Source organism: Taurulus bubalis (assembly GCF_910589615.1).
Source record: "Taurulus bubalis genome assembly, chromosome: 9".
Classification (NCBI taxonomy): Eukaryota; Metazoa; Chordata; class Actinopteri; order Perciformes; family Cottidae; genus Taurulus; species Taurulus bubalis.
The window spans coordinates 13,849,719-13,866,090 of NC_136597.1; the positions used below are offsets into that span (position 1 = coordinate 13,849,719).

At 39.0% G+C, this 16,372-nt stretch overlaps 2 protein-coding genes across 2 annotated transcripts; one reads left to right on the forward strand and one right to left on the reverse strand.

Annotated features, from left to right (window-relative positions):
• Positions 1-800: 800 nt before the first annotated feature.
• rbm28 (RNA binding motif protein 28) lies at positions 801-9,301 on the forward strand (the record flags this gene model as incomplete). The annotated part of the gene is made up of 20 exons (XM_079223902.1): positions 801-918; positions 1,191-1,337; positions 1,875-1,975; positions 2,106-2,181; positions 2,291-2,383; positions 2,505-2,576; positions 2,720-2,819; positions 2,910-3,181; positions 3,284-3,350; positions 3,500-3,609; positions 3,700-3,773; positions 3,901-4,036; positions 4,353-4,417; positions 4,559-4,717; positions 4,962-5,111; positions 5,277-5,351; positions 5,458-5,581; positions 5,875-6,013; positions 6,523-6,634; positions 8,878-9,301. The coding sequence occupies 20 exons, from the start codon at positions 801-803 to the stop codon at positions 9,013-9,015; spliced, it is 2,328 nt and encodes a 775-aa protein (XP_079080028.1). The 3' UTR covers positions 9,016-9,301.
• Positions 9,302-10,274: 973 nt separating this feature from the next.
• Positions 10,275-10,861, reverse strand: LOC306741323 (leptin-like; the record flags this gene model as incomplete). The annotated part of the gene is made up of 2 exons (XM_079223600.1): positions 10,275-10,610; positions 10,712-10,861. The coding sequence occupies 2 exons, from the start codon at positions 10,859-10,861 to the stop codon at positions 10,275-10,277; spliced, it is 486 nt and encodes a 161-aa protein (XP_079079726.1).
• Positions 10,862-16,372: the final 5,511 nt, after the last annotated feature.

The following is a 16,372-nucleotide window of genomic DNA, read 5'->3' on the forward strand; positions in this document are numbered from 1 at the left end:
TCTATTTTCTATTCAATTTTAGTTGATTTAAATAATTTGTCCTTTTACTTTGTACTTAGTCATAACTTACTTGTTTGTGTGTTTTATGTGCAGAATATGTTGTAATTCATGCAATTTAACCCTTACCCTTTTGGTATTAAAGTACCCTACAATCTATGTACATACATGAATCAATGAGAAATTAGCTGGGATTGCAATTCATAAACAAAAGAGGGTAGGGCAGTTCAAAACTGAAAGAGTAAATAATACACAGGTTGAGAATTGGCACATCAACCTTAACATTACGCTTCTATCATAGAAACACATCAAACAGGCCCTTGAAGTTAAACCTCTTTATAGCATGCAGGAAATGAACCGGAAACACACGACATGGTGACACAACTGCGGGAAATGTGGCGGGTGGGTAGAGGACAACGTTAAAAAAGGGAGGAAGTGGATATTTGTTTTTTTGGGACAGTTTTAAAGAGAATGGACACGTCACGTTATGGACGTGTGAACCTTCGGGCCGCTAGGCGGCGCTAGATGCGAGAAGTGTCGGCTCGAGACCATTTCCGTTTAGTTTTCAAGATGGCTGCCCACATATGTAAACATGCGACCTGATCTGCTCGCTGTTGGTGTTCACGTTTAGCGTTTCTGTAGCATGTATTCATCGAGCCGATTCGCGTGAAACCGAGTGTTTAGATATTAACATCCAGTGCGGGATTGATTACATACAGACGTCAGTTTGGCAGTTATAACCGAGTCAGAAAAGGCGACCATTAGCGAGCTAACGGGTAACGTTAGCCGGGCCGCGGAGAGCCATGCATGCACGGACCTTGTACGTTAGCCCCTTGCCAGCCTCTGCTTCAAATGAACGACTAGAGGAAATATTCTCGGAAATTGGTCCGGTAAAGCAATGCTTCGTGGTCACAGAGAAAGGTAATGTTGTCCCCGTCTTTCAATCCGTCATAATTTGACGAGAACATTTACTCTTAACTGGAGATACGTTAACTTCACTACTAGACGTTTGGGCCTGTGTGTGCATGTGTGTGTGTGTGTGTGTGTGTGTGTGTGTGTGTGTGTATGTATGTATATATATATATATATATATATATATATATATATATATATATATAAAATAAATGCACTTTACCAAATACAACGAAAACAGAAATGTAAACATTAACAACCTCTTTTTATTTATAAACCAGGCACAGACAAATGTCGGGGGTTTGGCTATGTCACATATTCCATGGAGGAAGACTCACAGCGAGCTTTGAAAGAAGTACAGGAATACGACGGAAAAAAACTTTCTATTACAGTAGCGAAGAGGAAAATTCACGAAAAAAGGAAAACAGGTGTGTATAAAGGCATGTATATACACTGTATATACTTTGCATTTTCTTTATTATTTAATTTTCTTGACTTTAATATGTTCTGCTCTGCTATTTTATTGTATATATTGAGTATTTTTCATCCGTAATATATTTATGTTTACTCTAACTTTGCTTGCTGCTGCTACAATCACGTTTCCCCCTGTGGATGTAAATATCTCTCTCTCTCTCTCTCTCTCTCTCTCTCTCTCTCTCTATATATATATATATATATATATATATATATATATATATATATATATATATATATATATATATAATGTGTGTGTGTGTGTCCAACAACTATGGGAGCTCCCTCACCATGTCTACTTGATAACCTTGTTCATGTCTTCCATTAAGCGCCTAAAGCTCCAGCTCCAAAAGAGCCCGGTCCAGCTGCAAAAGAGCCTGGTCCAGCCGCAAAAGAGCCTGGTCCAGCCGCAAAAGAGCCCGGTCCAGCTGCAAAAGAGCCCGGTCCAGCTGCCAAAGAGCCCGGTCCAGCTGCCAAAGAGCCCGGTCCAGCTCCAAAAGAGCCCGCTCCAAAAGAAAAGGAGCAGAACTCCAAAGGCGTCAAGAAAATCAATCTGAAAGCTAGACTCATCATCAGGAATCTGAGTTTTAAGGTACCGAATGGTTGTGAAGTGCTTCAACTGATGAGCACACTTTGAGTCAGCATCTGAATTTCAGTTACATAGCTGCTGTTAAATTGGCACACTCCATGCTTGACCTATAACATATGCCATTGTGTCACAGTGCTCAGAAGCTGACCTGAAACAAGTTTTCTCCAGGTTTGGAACCGTTCTTGAGTCCAAAATTGTCCTCAAACCAGGTAAAAGTGGTTTTAAATTCCTACTGGATGCACAAATATGCCAAAAAACCTTTTGAATAAGTAACTAGGTTGACTGGTTATTTTCTTATGTTTTCTTTTCTTTTTGTAGATGGAAAGATGCGCGGATTTGCATTTGTTCTTTTTCAAACTGTGTTTGAGGCAGGAAAAGCACTTCATGCCATGAACCTGAAGGAGATAAAAGGTTAGTGATTGAGACACTCACTTTGCTTTTGTGTGAGAAAACAGTTAATTGTTTGGAAAATGTACTTTTATTTAGGTTGTATTATGTGAGAGGATTTTAAATGTTATTGTTTCCCTCACAGGTCGGCAGGTAGCAATTGACTGGGCTGTGCCTAGGGACAAGTACATCGCCACACAGCCGCCATCAAGTGCAGGTAATATTTCACATTTTTCATCTGCAAGACAACTACTAATCATTTTATTATCCACTCCACGTTATCTTTAACAAAGCATTGTGTGTCTTAGTCGAAATTAGATTCACATAGTAATGATTAACACTGTTATGTTTACATCATAGGAAATAAAATTACAGAAGCAACTACAAAAAAGCCAGATGCAAAGATTGACACTGAAGATGAGGATGAAGAAAAGCCACAAGCAGCACCTAAAAAGAAAAAGTATGAACCTCAAATATGTTGAATATGTTTCAATATGTTGAAAATGAGTTTACTTTACCGGTTCATTTTATTTTTGACATTTTTCTATAGAGTTCCTTCCAAACCATCTGTAAAGCAGGTTGAAGAATCCCAATCTGAGGATGATGATGAGGATGATGATGCTAGCGAGGAACAAGACAGTGAGGAGGAGGAGGATGAAGAAGATGAAGACAAAGACATGGAGGAGAAGGATGTGTCCCAGGAAGAAGAGGACGGCAGTGACGACGATAAGAGTAGCCATGATTATGACGATGATGATGACGACGAGGACGACGACGACGATGATGATGATGATGACTCAGAAGCAGAAGCAGATAGAACAGGTATCAATTCCCTGCTTATTTTTTTTTCATATTTTGCATGGAAATATTAATCTCCATATGAATGTTGTTTTGACACCGTTTGTCTGCTACTTTTATCTCTAGCTAAAAAGAAAGCCGCAAACAAACTTCTCCCTTCAGATGTGAAGGAGGGCAGAACAATTTTCATCAGGTTTACACTTCTTTTCACTACGTCCTCTTAAACCTGCTTTTGTTTGTCGTAATCTGCTAAAAAAAAATTAATTTGCAAATTATCCACGCATTTGTACCAACTTATTGTTTTATCACCATCGTTGTTCATCTTTCTCCCGGCTGATTTAGGAACCTTTCCTTTGACACAGAAGAAGAGGGTCTTGAGGAAGTTCTGTTAAAGTATGGAGAGCTTAACTACATTAAGATTGTTATCCACGCAGACACAGGGCATTCAAAAGGTCAGTCATCTGTGCTTGAATAACCAGTCTTCTCTTAGTTGTTTGAGAAAACAGGTTGATTAACGTATCTTGGGTTTGTTGTTTTAACAGGTTGTGCATTTGCTCAGTTCAAGACTAAAGCGGCTGCAGACAAATGCTTAGCAACAGCAGAGGACGAGGCAGAGGTAATACATTCTGAATAATTAACAAGAAAGATTCCCTAAATCTGCCTTTTTAGGGCGGCATCTGTCGTCTTGTTTTTGCAATGAGTTCTAATGCTGCCTTGTTGTAACGTGGGGTTATTTGGTGCAGAGCGGTGGCATCCGTGTCGATGGCAGAAAGCTGTTCATCGTGGCAGCAGTGACCAGAGACGATGCTTCCAAGCTGAAAGTGGACAAAGTGAAAGTGGAAACGGGAACCAGGAATATGTATCTGGCCAGAGAGGGATGTGAGTAAACCCATTTCATTCTCTTCTTTTCTTCTTCTTGGCCACTTGTCAGCTTTGTCATCAGCTCTACTAGTGAACCTTTCACCTGACACGGTGACTTGATTCACTGTCAATATTAAATGTATCACTTCATGCACATTTGAGTGAACATTTATAACATTACACATGAAAACTCTTGATCAAGATTAACAACGACTTAGGAAAGCGATGTCTGTCTTGTGTTTTGAAATGGGTTTAGTTGTTGCATTTCTTTGCTGAATTGTTTATAAATCTGTTTTTATAATGGGTGATATTCTCTTCTGACCTCCACACCCAGTGATCCGTGCTGGAACCAAAGCTGCAGAGGGTGTTCCTGAAGCAGACATGACGAAAAGAACCAGAGTGAGTTCATTTTTCCTTTTTCATTCAAGGCAATTTTTACTTGCAGAGTTGATTTAATGCCCACTTGTTTATCTCACACGCATTATCTTTCAAATGACTTCAATGTTGATGCATATATTTGGTGTCGTCTATTTCCCTTAGTTTGAAGAAATAAAGAGGACCAAGCTTCGGGCCTTAAATGTGTTTGTGTCAAAGAATCGTCTGTGTGTCCATAACCTGCCCAAGTCAGTGGACAATAAAAAACTCAAAGCACTCTGCCTCCAAGCAGTAAAAGGAGTCACGGGAGTCCGCATCACAGAGGTGAGAACCAATACGACATTCTGGTCGACCTTTCATGAAATGTAGCAGTGCTGTTGGAGCCAATATCATTAACTTGCAGCTTTGTCCAAACATTCCTGGAAATAGTTTTAGTAAGTAGTATTCATGAACGTTGGCTATCATAGAACACTCTGTGTGTCCAGTAGGGGGTGTTGTTGTCATTCTTGTTCTTATTCTGTGTGTGTGTGTGTGTGTGTGTGTGCCTTCCTTCCGTTTCTCCTTTTAGTGCCGAGTGATGTATGACAAGAAGCCAGAGAAGGGTCAGGTGATGGGACAATCATTAGGTTATGGCTTTGTCCAGTTCCAGGCCCATGAACATGCTCTCAGCACACTTCGTTACCTTAACAACAACCCTGACATCTTTGGCTCACACAAGGTACATTTCTGCAACAGAGTACTTGAATACAGAGTACACTAAGGGCTGAAATCCTTATCGGCAGGTTTTGCTTTGTTGCCACTGTACTTATTCACCTATTAGACTTCATACTGTCGTAATTATTTTGTTTGTCTCACTGAATTGTGTTTTGATTTCATCCTGCAGAGACCTATTGTTGAGTTTTCCCTGGAAGATTCAAGGAAACTCCAAATGAAAGAATTGCGTCAACAAAAAAACAAGGTGCGTTTGGATCAATTTATGAGAGTTTCACCTTGGAGCCCTTGTTCAAATTGACAGATTTTTTTCCTTCTAAATATAAAGTAAACCTCTCTGGATATCTTTGCAGGAACAAACTCTGGCTTTTAAAAGGGCAGCAAAACCTCAGCCTCAGGCAGTTGGAGAAGGAAAAGGACCCAGCAAAGGTGGAAATAAAGCACAATCCTCATCAGAGCAGACAATAAACGAGAGCGGTATGAAAATATTACTTCAGTTTTTACATTCTTTTAGCTTTTATCCAGTTGAGAGAACATAGGACGTTGGACATGAGGATTTAATGCAGATGTACTCTGGTTTTCTGTTCTCGGGTCACGGCACAGATACAGTACAGCACAAGTCTATTTCCCTTAGTGCGGAGAAACCATACTACGCTTGACACACTGCATTAAACTCAACTATGGCCTTTTTTATTTTTACTCTTTATGTTCACATCTCTTTACTTCTTTACATCATTTGATTTTCTCTCCATCCACTTTTCTGTGTTCAGCTCCAGTTCAAACCCAGAAGGAAGGCGATCGCTATTCCGGCTTCCAGACCACTCCTGAGTTCGAGCATGTGAAGTTGGAGAACATAAAGCAACGAAGGAAGATTCTAAACTTTCCATCCCATCGCGGGCCTAAGATCAGGTACACTTTTTACCTTCATTAGTCTTCTGTTTACGATGCACTGTGTGTCTTGGCAAAACACATACACTTTGAGGATATGTGTAAAAACTAAATAAATGATTGATGATATTGGAGCAATCAGAAAATGAGGTGCAGGAAAATTACCTATTTTATTTATATATGTGTATATATATATATATATATATATATATATATATATATATATATATATATATATATATATATATATATATATATGTGTGTGTGTGTGTGTGTGTGTGTGTGTGTGTGTGTGTATATATAGAGAGAGAGAGAGAGAGAGAGAGAGAGAGAGAGAGAGAGAGAGAGAGAGAGAGAGAGAGAGAGAGAGAGAGAGAGAGAGAGAGAGAGAGAGAGAGAGAGAGAGAGAGAGAGAGAGAGAGAGAGAGAGAGAGAGAGAGAGTCTGTCTGTCTGTCTGTCTGTCTGTCTGTCTGTCTGTCTGTCTGTCGGTTTCAGTGACACATTCATTATGAACTGTTGTCCTTAACAGAATGCGTGACAAGGGAAAGCCACAGGCTCCGCCACCCAAGAAAGCAAAGCCTGGATCCAACAGGAAGGACCGAAGACAACAGATGGAAAAGCCCACACAGCGCAGCAACCAGGTTCATACATATTTTGTTGTTTATGCTTATTTGAGGTCTTTGCTCATATTCACATAACACCTTACAGTGAAGAATAGCTGCTGATGCACTGGTTTATCAGAATGTACTGGAAAACAATAGCTTTGTCAGTTCTCGTGTTATAACTCCATAGGCATGGACATTTGGTCAACCTCAAGATACATTTCAGCACACACACAAAAAGCTCAGCAATCTGTCTGACTCCTACTTCAAAGGAAACTTGCCAAAACCAAATAAAATCTATCCTAAAATGAAATAAAGACGTGATAATGTTGAGATTTAAAAAAAGCATCTCTTTATCTCAAAGATAGACTGGATTTAAAAATGACAAATGTTGCACTCGATTCATGTTTTCCAATAGTTTAGTCTTTATGAAATTGAATGCTTTCAATTTAAACAGTCATCCCCAAAGACTGGGTCAGACACACAGGTAGGTCCAAGGACATTTTCTGAATTTCTTTCTCCATCTTTTTATTTAACATTTATCTATATACACTCACCTAAAGGATTATTAGGAACACCTGTTCAATTTTTCATTAGCAATTTTGAGCGTGGCATGGTTGTTGGTGCCAGACGTGCCGGTCTGAGTATTTCACAATCTGCTCAGTTACTGGGATTTTCACGCACAACCATTTCTAGGGTTTACAAAGAATGGTGTGAAAAGGGAAAAACATCCAGTATGGGGCAGTCCTGTGGGCGAAAATGCTTTGTTGATGCTAGAGGTCAGAGGAGAATGGGCCGACTGATTCAAGCTGATAGAAGAGCAACTTTGACTGAAATAACCACTCGTTACAACCGAGGTATGCAGCAAATCATTTGTGAAGCCACAACACGCACAACCTTGAGGCGGATGGGCTACAACAGCAGAAGACCCCACCGGGTACCACTCATCTCCACTACAAATAGGAGAAAGAGGCTACAATTTGCAAGAGCTCACCAAAATTGAACAGTTGAAGACTGGAAAAATGTTGCCTGGTCTGATGAGTCTCGATTTCTGTTGAGACATTCAGATGGTAGAGTCAGAATTTGGCGTAAACAGAATGATAACATGGATCCATCATGCCTTGTTACCACTGTGCAGGCTGGTGGTGGTGGTGTCATGGTGTGGGGGATGTTTTCTTGGCACACTTTAGGCCCCTTAGTGCCAATTGGGCATCGTTTAAATGCCACGGCCTACCTGAGCATTGTTTCTGACCATGTCCATCCCTTTATGGCCACCATGTACCCATCCTCTGATGGCTACTTCCAGCAGGATAATGCACCATGTCACAAAGCTTGAATCATTTCAAATTGGTTTCTTGAACATGACAATGAGTTCACTGTACTAAAATGGCCCCCACAGTCACCAGATCTCAACCCAATAGAGCATCTTTGGGATGTGGTGGAACGGGAGCTTCGTGCCCTGGATGTGCATCCCACAAATCTCCATCAACTGCAAGATGCTATCCTATCAATATGAGCCAACATTTCTAAAGAATGCTTTCAGCACCTTGTTGAATCAATGCCACGTAGAATTAAGGCAGTTCTGAAGGCGAAAGGGGGTCAAACACAGTATTAGTATGGTGTTCCTAATAATCCTTTAGGTGAGTGTACACTGCAGTACACATTTGAGCCACATGAGGAAGCCTGCATGTTGGTATTGTTCTGATAAATGTAATCTACTTAAACATTACATTTAATATAAAACGGTTGAGCATCCGTTCTGTTAGCTTTACTAATGAGAGGAAAAACGAGAACCTATAAATTCCGCTTCAATGCATTTATTTGGTCTCATTTAAAAAGCATTTAACGTGTATGTTTTCAAGAACGCATGCTTACAACATAGTTGTGATTTTTAAAACGTACATCTCTTTTTTTTTAAATGGGTTGTTTACCTGTTTATGGTAATAGAAGGTGAATAAAAATGCTCAGCAAATTTGCTCTTCTCAGGATTTATAGATGAGGCCTTGGGTCACAATGGTTTGACATTTTTGTTTGACAAAATAAAACAAGTGCTTTACAGGAGGAGAGTAAAAAAAATCTGGTCCTTTTTAAAAAAAAAAAAAAAAAAAAAAAAACTTTTTGAAGATAATCTTTGCGTAATTGCAATCGCACATCTTCCTTTGCATGCATGCCGATCTCGGCCAGCCGTACTATTTATTTTAGGTTTTGAAGCAGTAGGATGCAAGTTTGGTGACACTTTATCAGAGTTGTTCTGTTAACGCCTCTCTATGTTGTTCCTGAAGGTTAAACCCGCAAAGAAGAATTTCAAGAGAAAGGGTGGGGACCGTTTTGACAGCCTCGTGGAGCAGTACAAGAAAAAACTGATGGGTAACAGTGACCACAGCAGCAATGTCAAAAGAAGCAAGTGGTTTGATAGTTAGTGTGTGTATGTATGTTTGTGTGTGTGAGAGAAACGATGTGTTTGGATCTTAAGTGTTTAAGGCTCCTACAACAGAAACCCTTTAGAATCAACATTCTTTAAAACAATAAGTATTGTAGTTCTCGTAAAGTAGTTTTGTGGCACATTGTACAGTATGTGGCGCATCATGCGTAAAACTGTACTGTGCCCTAACTTCCTTCATCCTCTTCTTGCATTTCTGTAATCCATGTTTTTTATTTCTAAAACAAACTGAATAATTCCTGTACTTGGCTTTTTATGAAAATATATACAGTTTAAAAAAAAAAACATGAATAAGTGTTTTATTGTCTATACTTAAAAAAAAAGTAATGTAATCCATATTTATTGAAGTCACAGATGTGATGGTTCATTATGAAAGTTTCAATTGCATTCACTGTTTTAGATACTAGTTTTAAAATGGAGTTAATCATAAACCGATTGTTCTGGATAAACACGTTCCACTTATGAACCTTGAATACGTGTAGCAAGAGATGAATACCCACAAGTGACACGTAACCTAGTCTACGTGCCTTTTCACTTCATTCTGATCTCTTTTCTTTCACTCATTAGACAACACTGACACACTTGCATATCGCAATATATATGTTTGTTAAATATTGACTCAGTTTTAATCCAATAGAAAAAAGACAAAATATATATATTTTTTAAACATCCACAAATATAAATAACCATTTTCAGAAGAGCAGATGATATTGCACTAAAATGGAAGTTGCCCTTTTGCCTTTCTGTCCATGTAGTTCTCATACAAACACACCTGCTATTCTTTCAACATCGTTTTCAGGGTTTTACAGGAATGATATCACTGCTAATTGTGAGGTTTCCTCTGACTGCAGCCAGCCAGATGATTTAGCATCCTGATGGAAGTACTACAAAGATCCATGTTTATCGCTGAGAGTGCTTTGTTGATAAAACAGTAGTGTCATAATACAAACACATGATTTATCTTTTTGTGCCAAGCACAGATCAGTTTGCATATAAAACAATCCTGCAGAAACTACACTACAGAAGACAATGTTACAAAATATATATTTTCTGAATAAACTATATAAATAAATACAAATGTATATAAATAAGTGCATGTTCAAGAATACATTTCCTTCAAAATACATTGCAAAAGTTCAACCATGCCAGGTGGGAAGTCAGACATCACTAATGCAGCCCTGACAAATATCATTACAAAATGAGGCCAGAAATGTACAGATTTTGGTCATAATGTCTCATTCAGCAAGTCTGAAGATGATCCAGATTTCTTAGTAGCCAACTGAGGATCTCCTTCACTCTCATGAACGCCTCAATGCTCACTGTGTGAATGTGAAAGTCCTTTCGACGCTGTAGCTCTTCCAACGGCCCCGGCACTGAGGGCTTTGGCCACTGCTCGCTGCAGTGCCCCTGCCTCCACTGATCGAGGTAACCCGTCAGCGAAGAGATGTCCAACTTGACCTGAGCGAGGTTGAGGGTGTCACAGATCAGGCTGTTGTAGCCCTCCAAGAGCATCACAATGGAGGAAAGTCCATCCAAATCATCAGCAGGTGGACGGAGAGTCAGACCAGCAGGGACCTGTCGCACCAGAGAGATCACAATTCGGAAGAAAAAAAAATCGTCAACTTTTGTAAACGCTTCAGGTTTGCGTTCCCCACATAGTGAACCATAAATATTACCTGGAAGTCTTTGTTCAGCCTCACCACCAGCTGTTCGGCCATCCATTTCACTTTTGATTTCATCTTCACTACTTCTCCTGGCAGAGGAGCAGCTGAGCACACATTTAAAATGTGCAGTAGAGAAAACAGGATGGCCAAAGTGGAGTCCATATTTTTTTTCTCTGGATGTACCAAATTCAGAATAGCACTGGTATGCCTAGAAGAAAAAAATTGCATATTATTCTTCATTTTAATGTGTATTTATCTCTCATTTGTTTGAACATTGTGTAGTTTACTAAGAGCGTAGGCATATCTGCATGTCATCATATTATACATACACAAATGCTTCCTTCCTGTAATTACTCAATATGTTTGTTTGTGGCAGCAAATATTTGGGATAGAGACACCTGTGAATTCCATGAGTGTGTCAACAAGTACAAAGATCACTGCTTTTGGCTATGACTATCTAAACCTCTGCTACATGCTTTGAGAAGAATTGACAGATGGGTAGGAGCTCATAAAAAGCTTGAATAAAACCAGCTACACAGACACACAATCTATTAGCAACAAAAGTTATCAAAAAACAACTAAACGGTCACACTTAGAAATGCTGTCAGTCATTAAACAAACAGATATCCTGGTAAATAAAGAAAGACCAAATGTGACTGTCAGCACAGACAGTGAAATGCAGATGGAAGAGTTGAAGCCTGAGTTAAGGAGATGTTGAATGAGATGAGGAGGAGAGTTGACCTTACCTTGGCTTGACGTCTGTGCACTGCCACTGTTGGGCCCCATGAAGACATCTTATAGTGGACGGCTGTTGACTCATCTCTTACTCAACTCTCTCCGACCCCCTTTCCCCCTCATCCACCCCCTCACTCTCACATCTCCCATACCCCTCGTTTCCTGGTGGTACTGCGGGAGACACGTTTTTACATGGAAGTCCATTTATTTATATTTGAGTCACTGGGCGAAACAATTGACAAAACAATTTATCCAAATTCGTAATAGTGATCCTCAAAGTTTACAGATAGAAATTAGACACAATGTTTCTCATGCTGTGACGTCGGCAGCTTGACATGCCATATATGTTATATCCTGTCCTCTCTTATCTTCACCTCTCTCTAAATATTGCCTAATGCCGCCAGTTAGGTCAGTATTTATTTAGGACGTTCCCACGCACAGTGTGTCTAAGCACCCAGCATGGGTAGCATACAGAAGCAGAAAGTGAAGAACCAAAACAAAAAAAACAGCAGTGATATGAAATAGGACACAACTCTTCTCCTGACTAATCTGTTAATGTTTGGAATATATTAATGAGCTGCATCTCATAAATGGAGATTGCCAGCCCGATCAGGTCTTTGTGTCCTTATATCTTTGGTTTTGTCAGTGAATCTAATATATACGCATTTATTTCATGTGTTCATAACTATCATTGTCAATTATTTTAATTCAGCGTCATTATTCATTCATCATTTTGTATAATTTTACATTATTACGTTGTATTTATTATTTTAGTTTGTTCAATCTGATTGTTCTTGTTTTGCAGAGTTTAATGTGATTGTATCACTGGGAATCAAATATCAGAGAAAGAAATAATTGCAAATTGAAATAATCAATATGTTTTTTGTGACTTCCAGCCAAACATACTGAGTCATCTACCCTGATCATATATAATGAATATTATACCAATGTATTGTGGTTTAGCTCAACAACACCACAAAACATAGAGAAGTTTGAACATTTTGAAAAACGTTCATGCAGTATTAGTCAGACATAAACTAAGTTGATGTTGGTCTGAGCATTTGCATATTACAAAAAGTAATCATGATCTCTTCCAGTTCAGTTTTGCTAGGAGTGTTCTGTTCTGAACATTGTCTAGACAGCAGTTTTCTCTAAACATCTAGAGCAAAGAAAAATAGTGTAAACATGTAATTGTACAGTTTTTTGTAGGTAATACATTTCCTTGAAATTATTGCAATGAATACTTGGTCATACATTTCTTATTTATTTCTTATTTTAGACAACATAACCTAATGTGGGTGGCAAAACGCTCCTAATGCTCAGTTTCTCCTTTTGTATGAATGTTTGCTACCAAGTCTTTTCACAATCACTGCTACTGCTATCCAGTCAGTTTAATTTTTACAGCACAAAAACTCTTATTCAACGTCAGTTTTCATTTACAAAGAATGCCCTGTATTTTATGTTTCCACATCACACATAACATTTGTATTCATACTTAATGAAGTTCTGCTGGATTGATTCAGGTCTCCCAATAAACAACAATAGTATTGTTATGTCATATCAAGTAGATGCCAGGTGTTTGTAGGCCTCCTGTCTTTATAGAAGTCTCATGTTGATTTGTTTCTGCAATTATTTTCTTATATTCAATGCTCTTCTTGTAATTTTTTTTTTTTTAAATACATTTCTCGTGTGGTTATTTTTTGGAAGCAGATGTTTGTGGAGAAGGAGGGGAGTTACTGTGCTGGGCAACTTTGTTCCTCAGAAGTAAAGAGTGGTCAGAGGCCAATCATTCGCCTGCATTAGAGGGAGGTTTGCAACTGCAGGGAACCAAAACATAATGGTAATTTAATAAGTTCCTCAAGGTGATTTACAGTAAGTCCCGTAAACTGTTAAATGCCTCATGCAGGGCACACGCACAGACTCATTCCCACACACAGAAGTCTCATAACATTCAACACGTGGTCATCGACGCACTTTGAGCAGAATCAGTTGTTGGGGGGGAAACACTAAATTCCATGTTTCTGGGAAGGAAAGGAAAGCGGTGACAGTATCCCGTACTTTCAACAGCAATAGTGTGCTGTATTATTCATAAGAAAACACATGAAGGAATAAATTATTGCAATGGGATAAATAGTTTAAAAATATAGTTTAAAGTTTCTGCAGAGTTTTCCCCTGAGGGATTAAGGAGCACTCTTGCCAGCAACAGCAGATATCATTGCACTGAAATGTCATGACATCTGTGATGAATAACAGCTGCCTTTCGCTAAAACTATTTTTAAACCAGGATCTAGCCTGCCGATATGTGACGCGTCAGTCATCAGGAAATGTCTGAACATAATGTAGATGGCCAGTCTTGACTCAGTTATGACATCTTTAATTCATTCCACCCCTCAGTGAAATATACATTCATTCTATCTTGATTGCTTATCTGTGAAAAAACAGGGCCAATTACCAATTTGACCTGAAAGGTAATTAAAATGCCCTTTTTAATCAGTTGATCCAGAAAAACACGGCTCATAAAAGCAGTGAGTCAAAGGCATTTCCTCATTTCCAGACAGATTGTTACTTTATGAATCTGTTCATTTAGCCCACGGTTCTCAGTAGGCTCTAATTAACAAACAGCAAAGATACACATTTGTGATTAGATTAGAAAACTGCAGCAAACAGCTTTGTGGGCCCAGAGTGTTATGTTTGGATGTCCCTCGTCCCGGGGATCATGGAGTATCAATCAGACTGCATCCCTGCAGGACAAGAAGTCACCTCCAGGAGTGTGACAGAAGGATGCTGCAAGGCGTCATTAAAAATTCATGGGGACTTTGTGTCACATGACTTATGGGAGCATATGAGTCACATCCCCAGAAGAAGTGTGTGCCCCTCTTTTATCAAAATGTACACACTTGCTTACACAGTAATACTGCATGAACAGTATCCATTAACCCTTTACGGTCAGCAGAATAGATGTAATTACTTTAACAGTGAGTGACTTGGCATAATATAAGACCAACATGTGAAAAGGTGTTGCTGACCTGCCCCATACATAGCACTGACTGTGCCATGGGAATGGGTCTTGCAGTGTCAGATTACTTTTCCAGATGCAGTATGGAAACCAGGAATTCCACTCAGCAGCATGTGCCTGGATGAGTCACAGGAATGACGGGAATTGCGTTTCATTGATCCTGCATTTCCTGTCGTTCAGGACGATTGGTTGTTTTTACCACATGAGGGATGTTAACACCATAAAACTGGTCTGAAAAGACCTGAATCAGCTTTTCATTAATGGAACGCTTTAGAATGAGTCAAATTTCTGTCAAATTCCAGTCACAGCCAGCAATATCTTTATCAAAATAACATGTGAAGCAACACTGGCCAGTTTTATGTTCTAACTGCAAAATAAATTGAACAAAAGATACCTCACAAACAATCAAGTGAGTAAAAGTGTTAAAGCACTTGAGTGAACTTCTGAAGACTATAACTGGCGACATGTTATGCGAGGTCCAAGATATTTTAGGGTTTATCTGACTGATGCCCCACCTTTTCTGTTAATGTTGAATAATACATTTGTAGCACCTTTACAGTAATCCCTGTTCTGTTCCAGCCAGTCAGATCCCTGCAGTGTAAAAGTTTTACCAAGCGCCTGTAAAGGCTCACTGGAAATAAGTCCTTGCTTTCTTTGAATTTGAATGTATTAATCATTACACAATACCAAGCAAAGAGACCGTCTTTGGAGATAACCTGTTACTTGGTATTTGTAGACATTTTGTGCGATGGGATACTGTGCACCTATTGTTACTATTATTTAATTTTCAAATATCCACTGCAGAGAGAATGCAGAGTATCTTGAGATATGATGTGACAACGTTGTTGTTCTGTAAGTTCTGCAATCAATGCAATCCTACACCTGGAAGCATGCTCATATAAAAACATACAAACCCATTACACGTTTGCATATTCACTTGGACACAATGTCTACAACTGAACCTTTTGCATGACTGGTTGTATAAATGCAGAGAGCTAAAAGTGTTGCTGGATGAGCATTTAACAACACAATTCACCACACATAACATTAACCTTGGTGATTTGAGCTCTTTCTTTCAGAATACATTCAAACACATTTTTTGGAGATGTTATGTTTTTATTCTGTTTATACCTTGTTTTATCATCAGCCTATTGAGTGCTGTGTTAGAGGTATGACGGCTGACATTGTTCCAGCTCATATACGAGGGTGGGTGGAGGACTTGGAAGGGAGGGGACTGCGGGGATATTGAGAAATACATTAAAATCATGTTATCGAAATTATGCTTCTTTTTTTCCCTTTGCAACACTTTGAATGTGTGATGTCTGAAATGCATGTAATGCACAATAAAAAGATAAAACAGAAAGTATACAGGGAATACTTCCATCCATCAATCCATCTATCTAGTCAGCTCTTTCTTGCGTCCTCTTGTAAGAAAAATATATTGTCCTTTAGTGTTTTAAATATGTTATCTATTATTTGGACATGTGTAGTGAGGTACATGAAAAAAATACTCTTCTATATGTGTGTGTCAAAATATAAAATGTGTTTTTGCTCTCAAACATGAATGTCCTCAGACAAATGAGTGTCCAAAACTGGACTGTTAGCTCTAGTGAGTGATGGTGCTTTGGACTCAGAGGACGGTCAGGAAATACAAGTGGTCCTTCATCATTACCTTTACATAGGCAATCTATCCAGAAGTAATGGCAGGTGTACCAATTAACTCCACCATCTGTTGATGCTGTAAAACAAGTTGCCACACATCATTATCTGCTGGGTTTCTAATCTTGTTTCCAATTAAAACTGACAGCAATCTCCGTCAGGATACATAGTTCTGTGTAAGTTTGTCACTCCCAGACTTCATCTCATATGGCTCATCATCGGCATCATTGCCGAGGTACTTCCATCATCATCCTTCCATTACA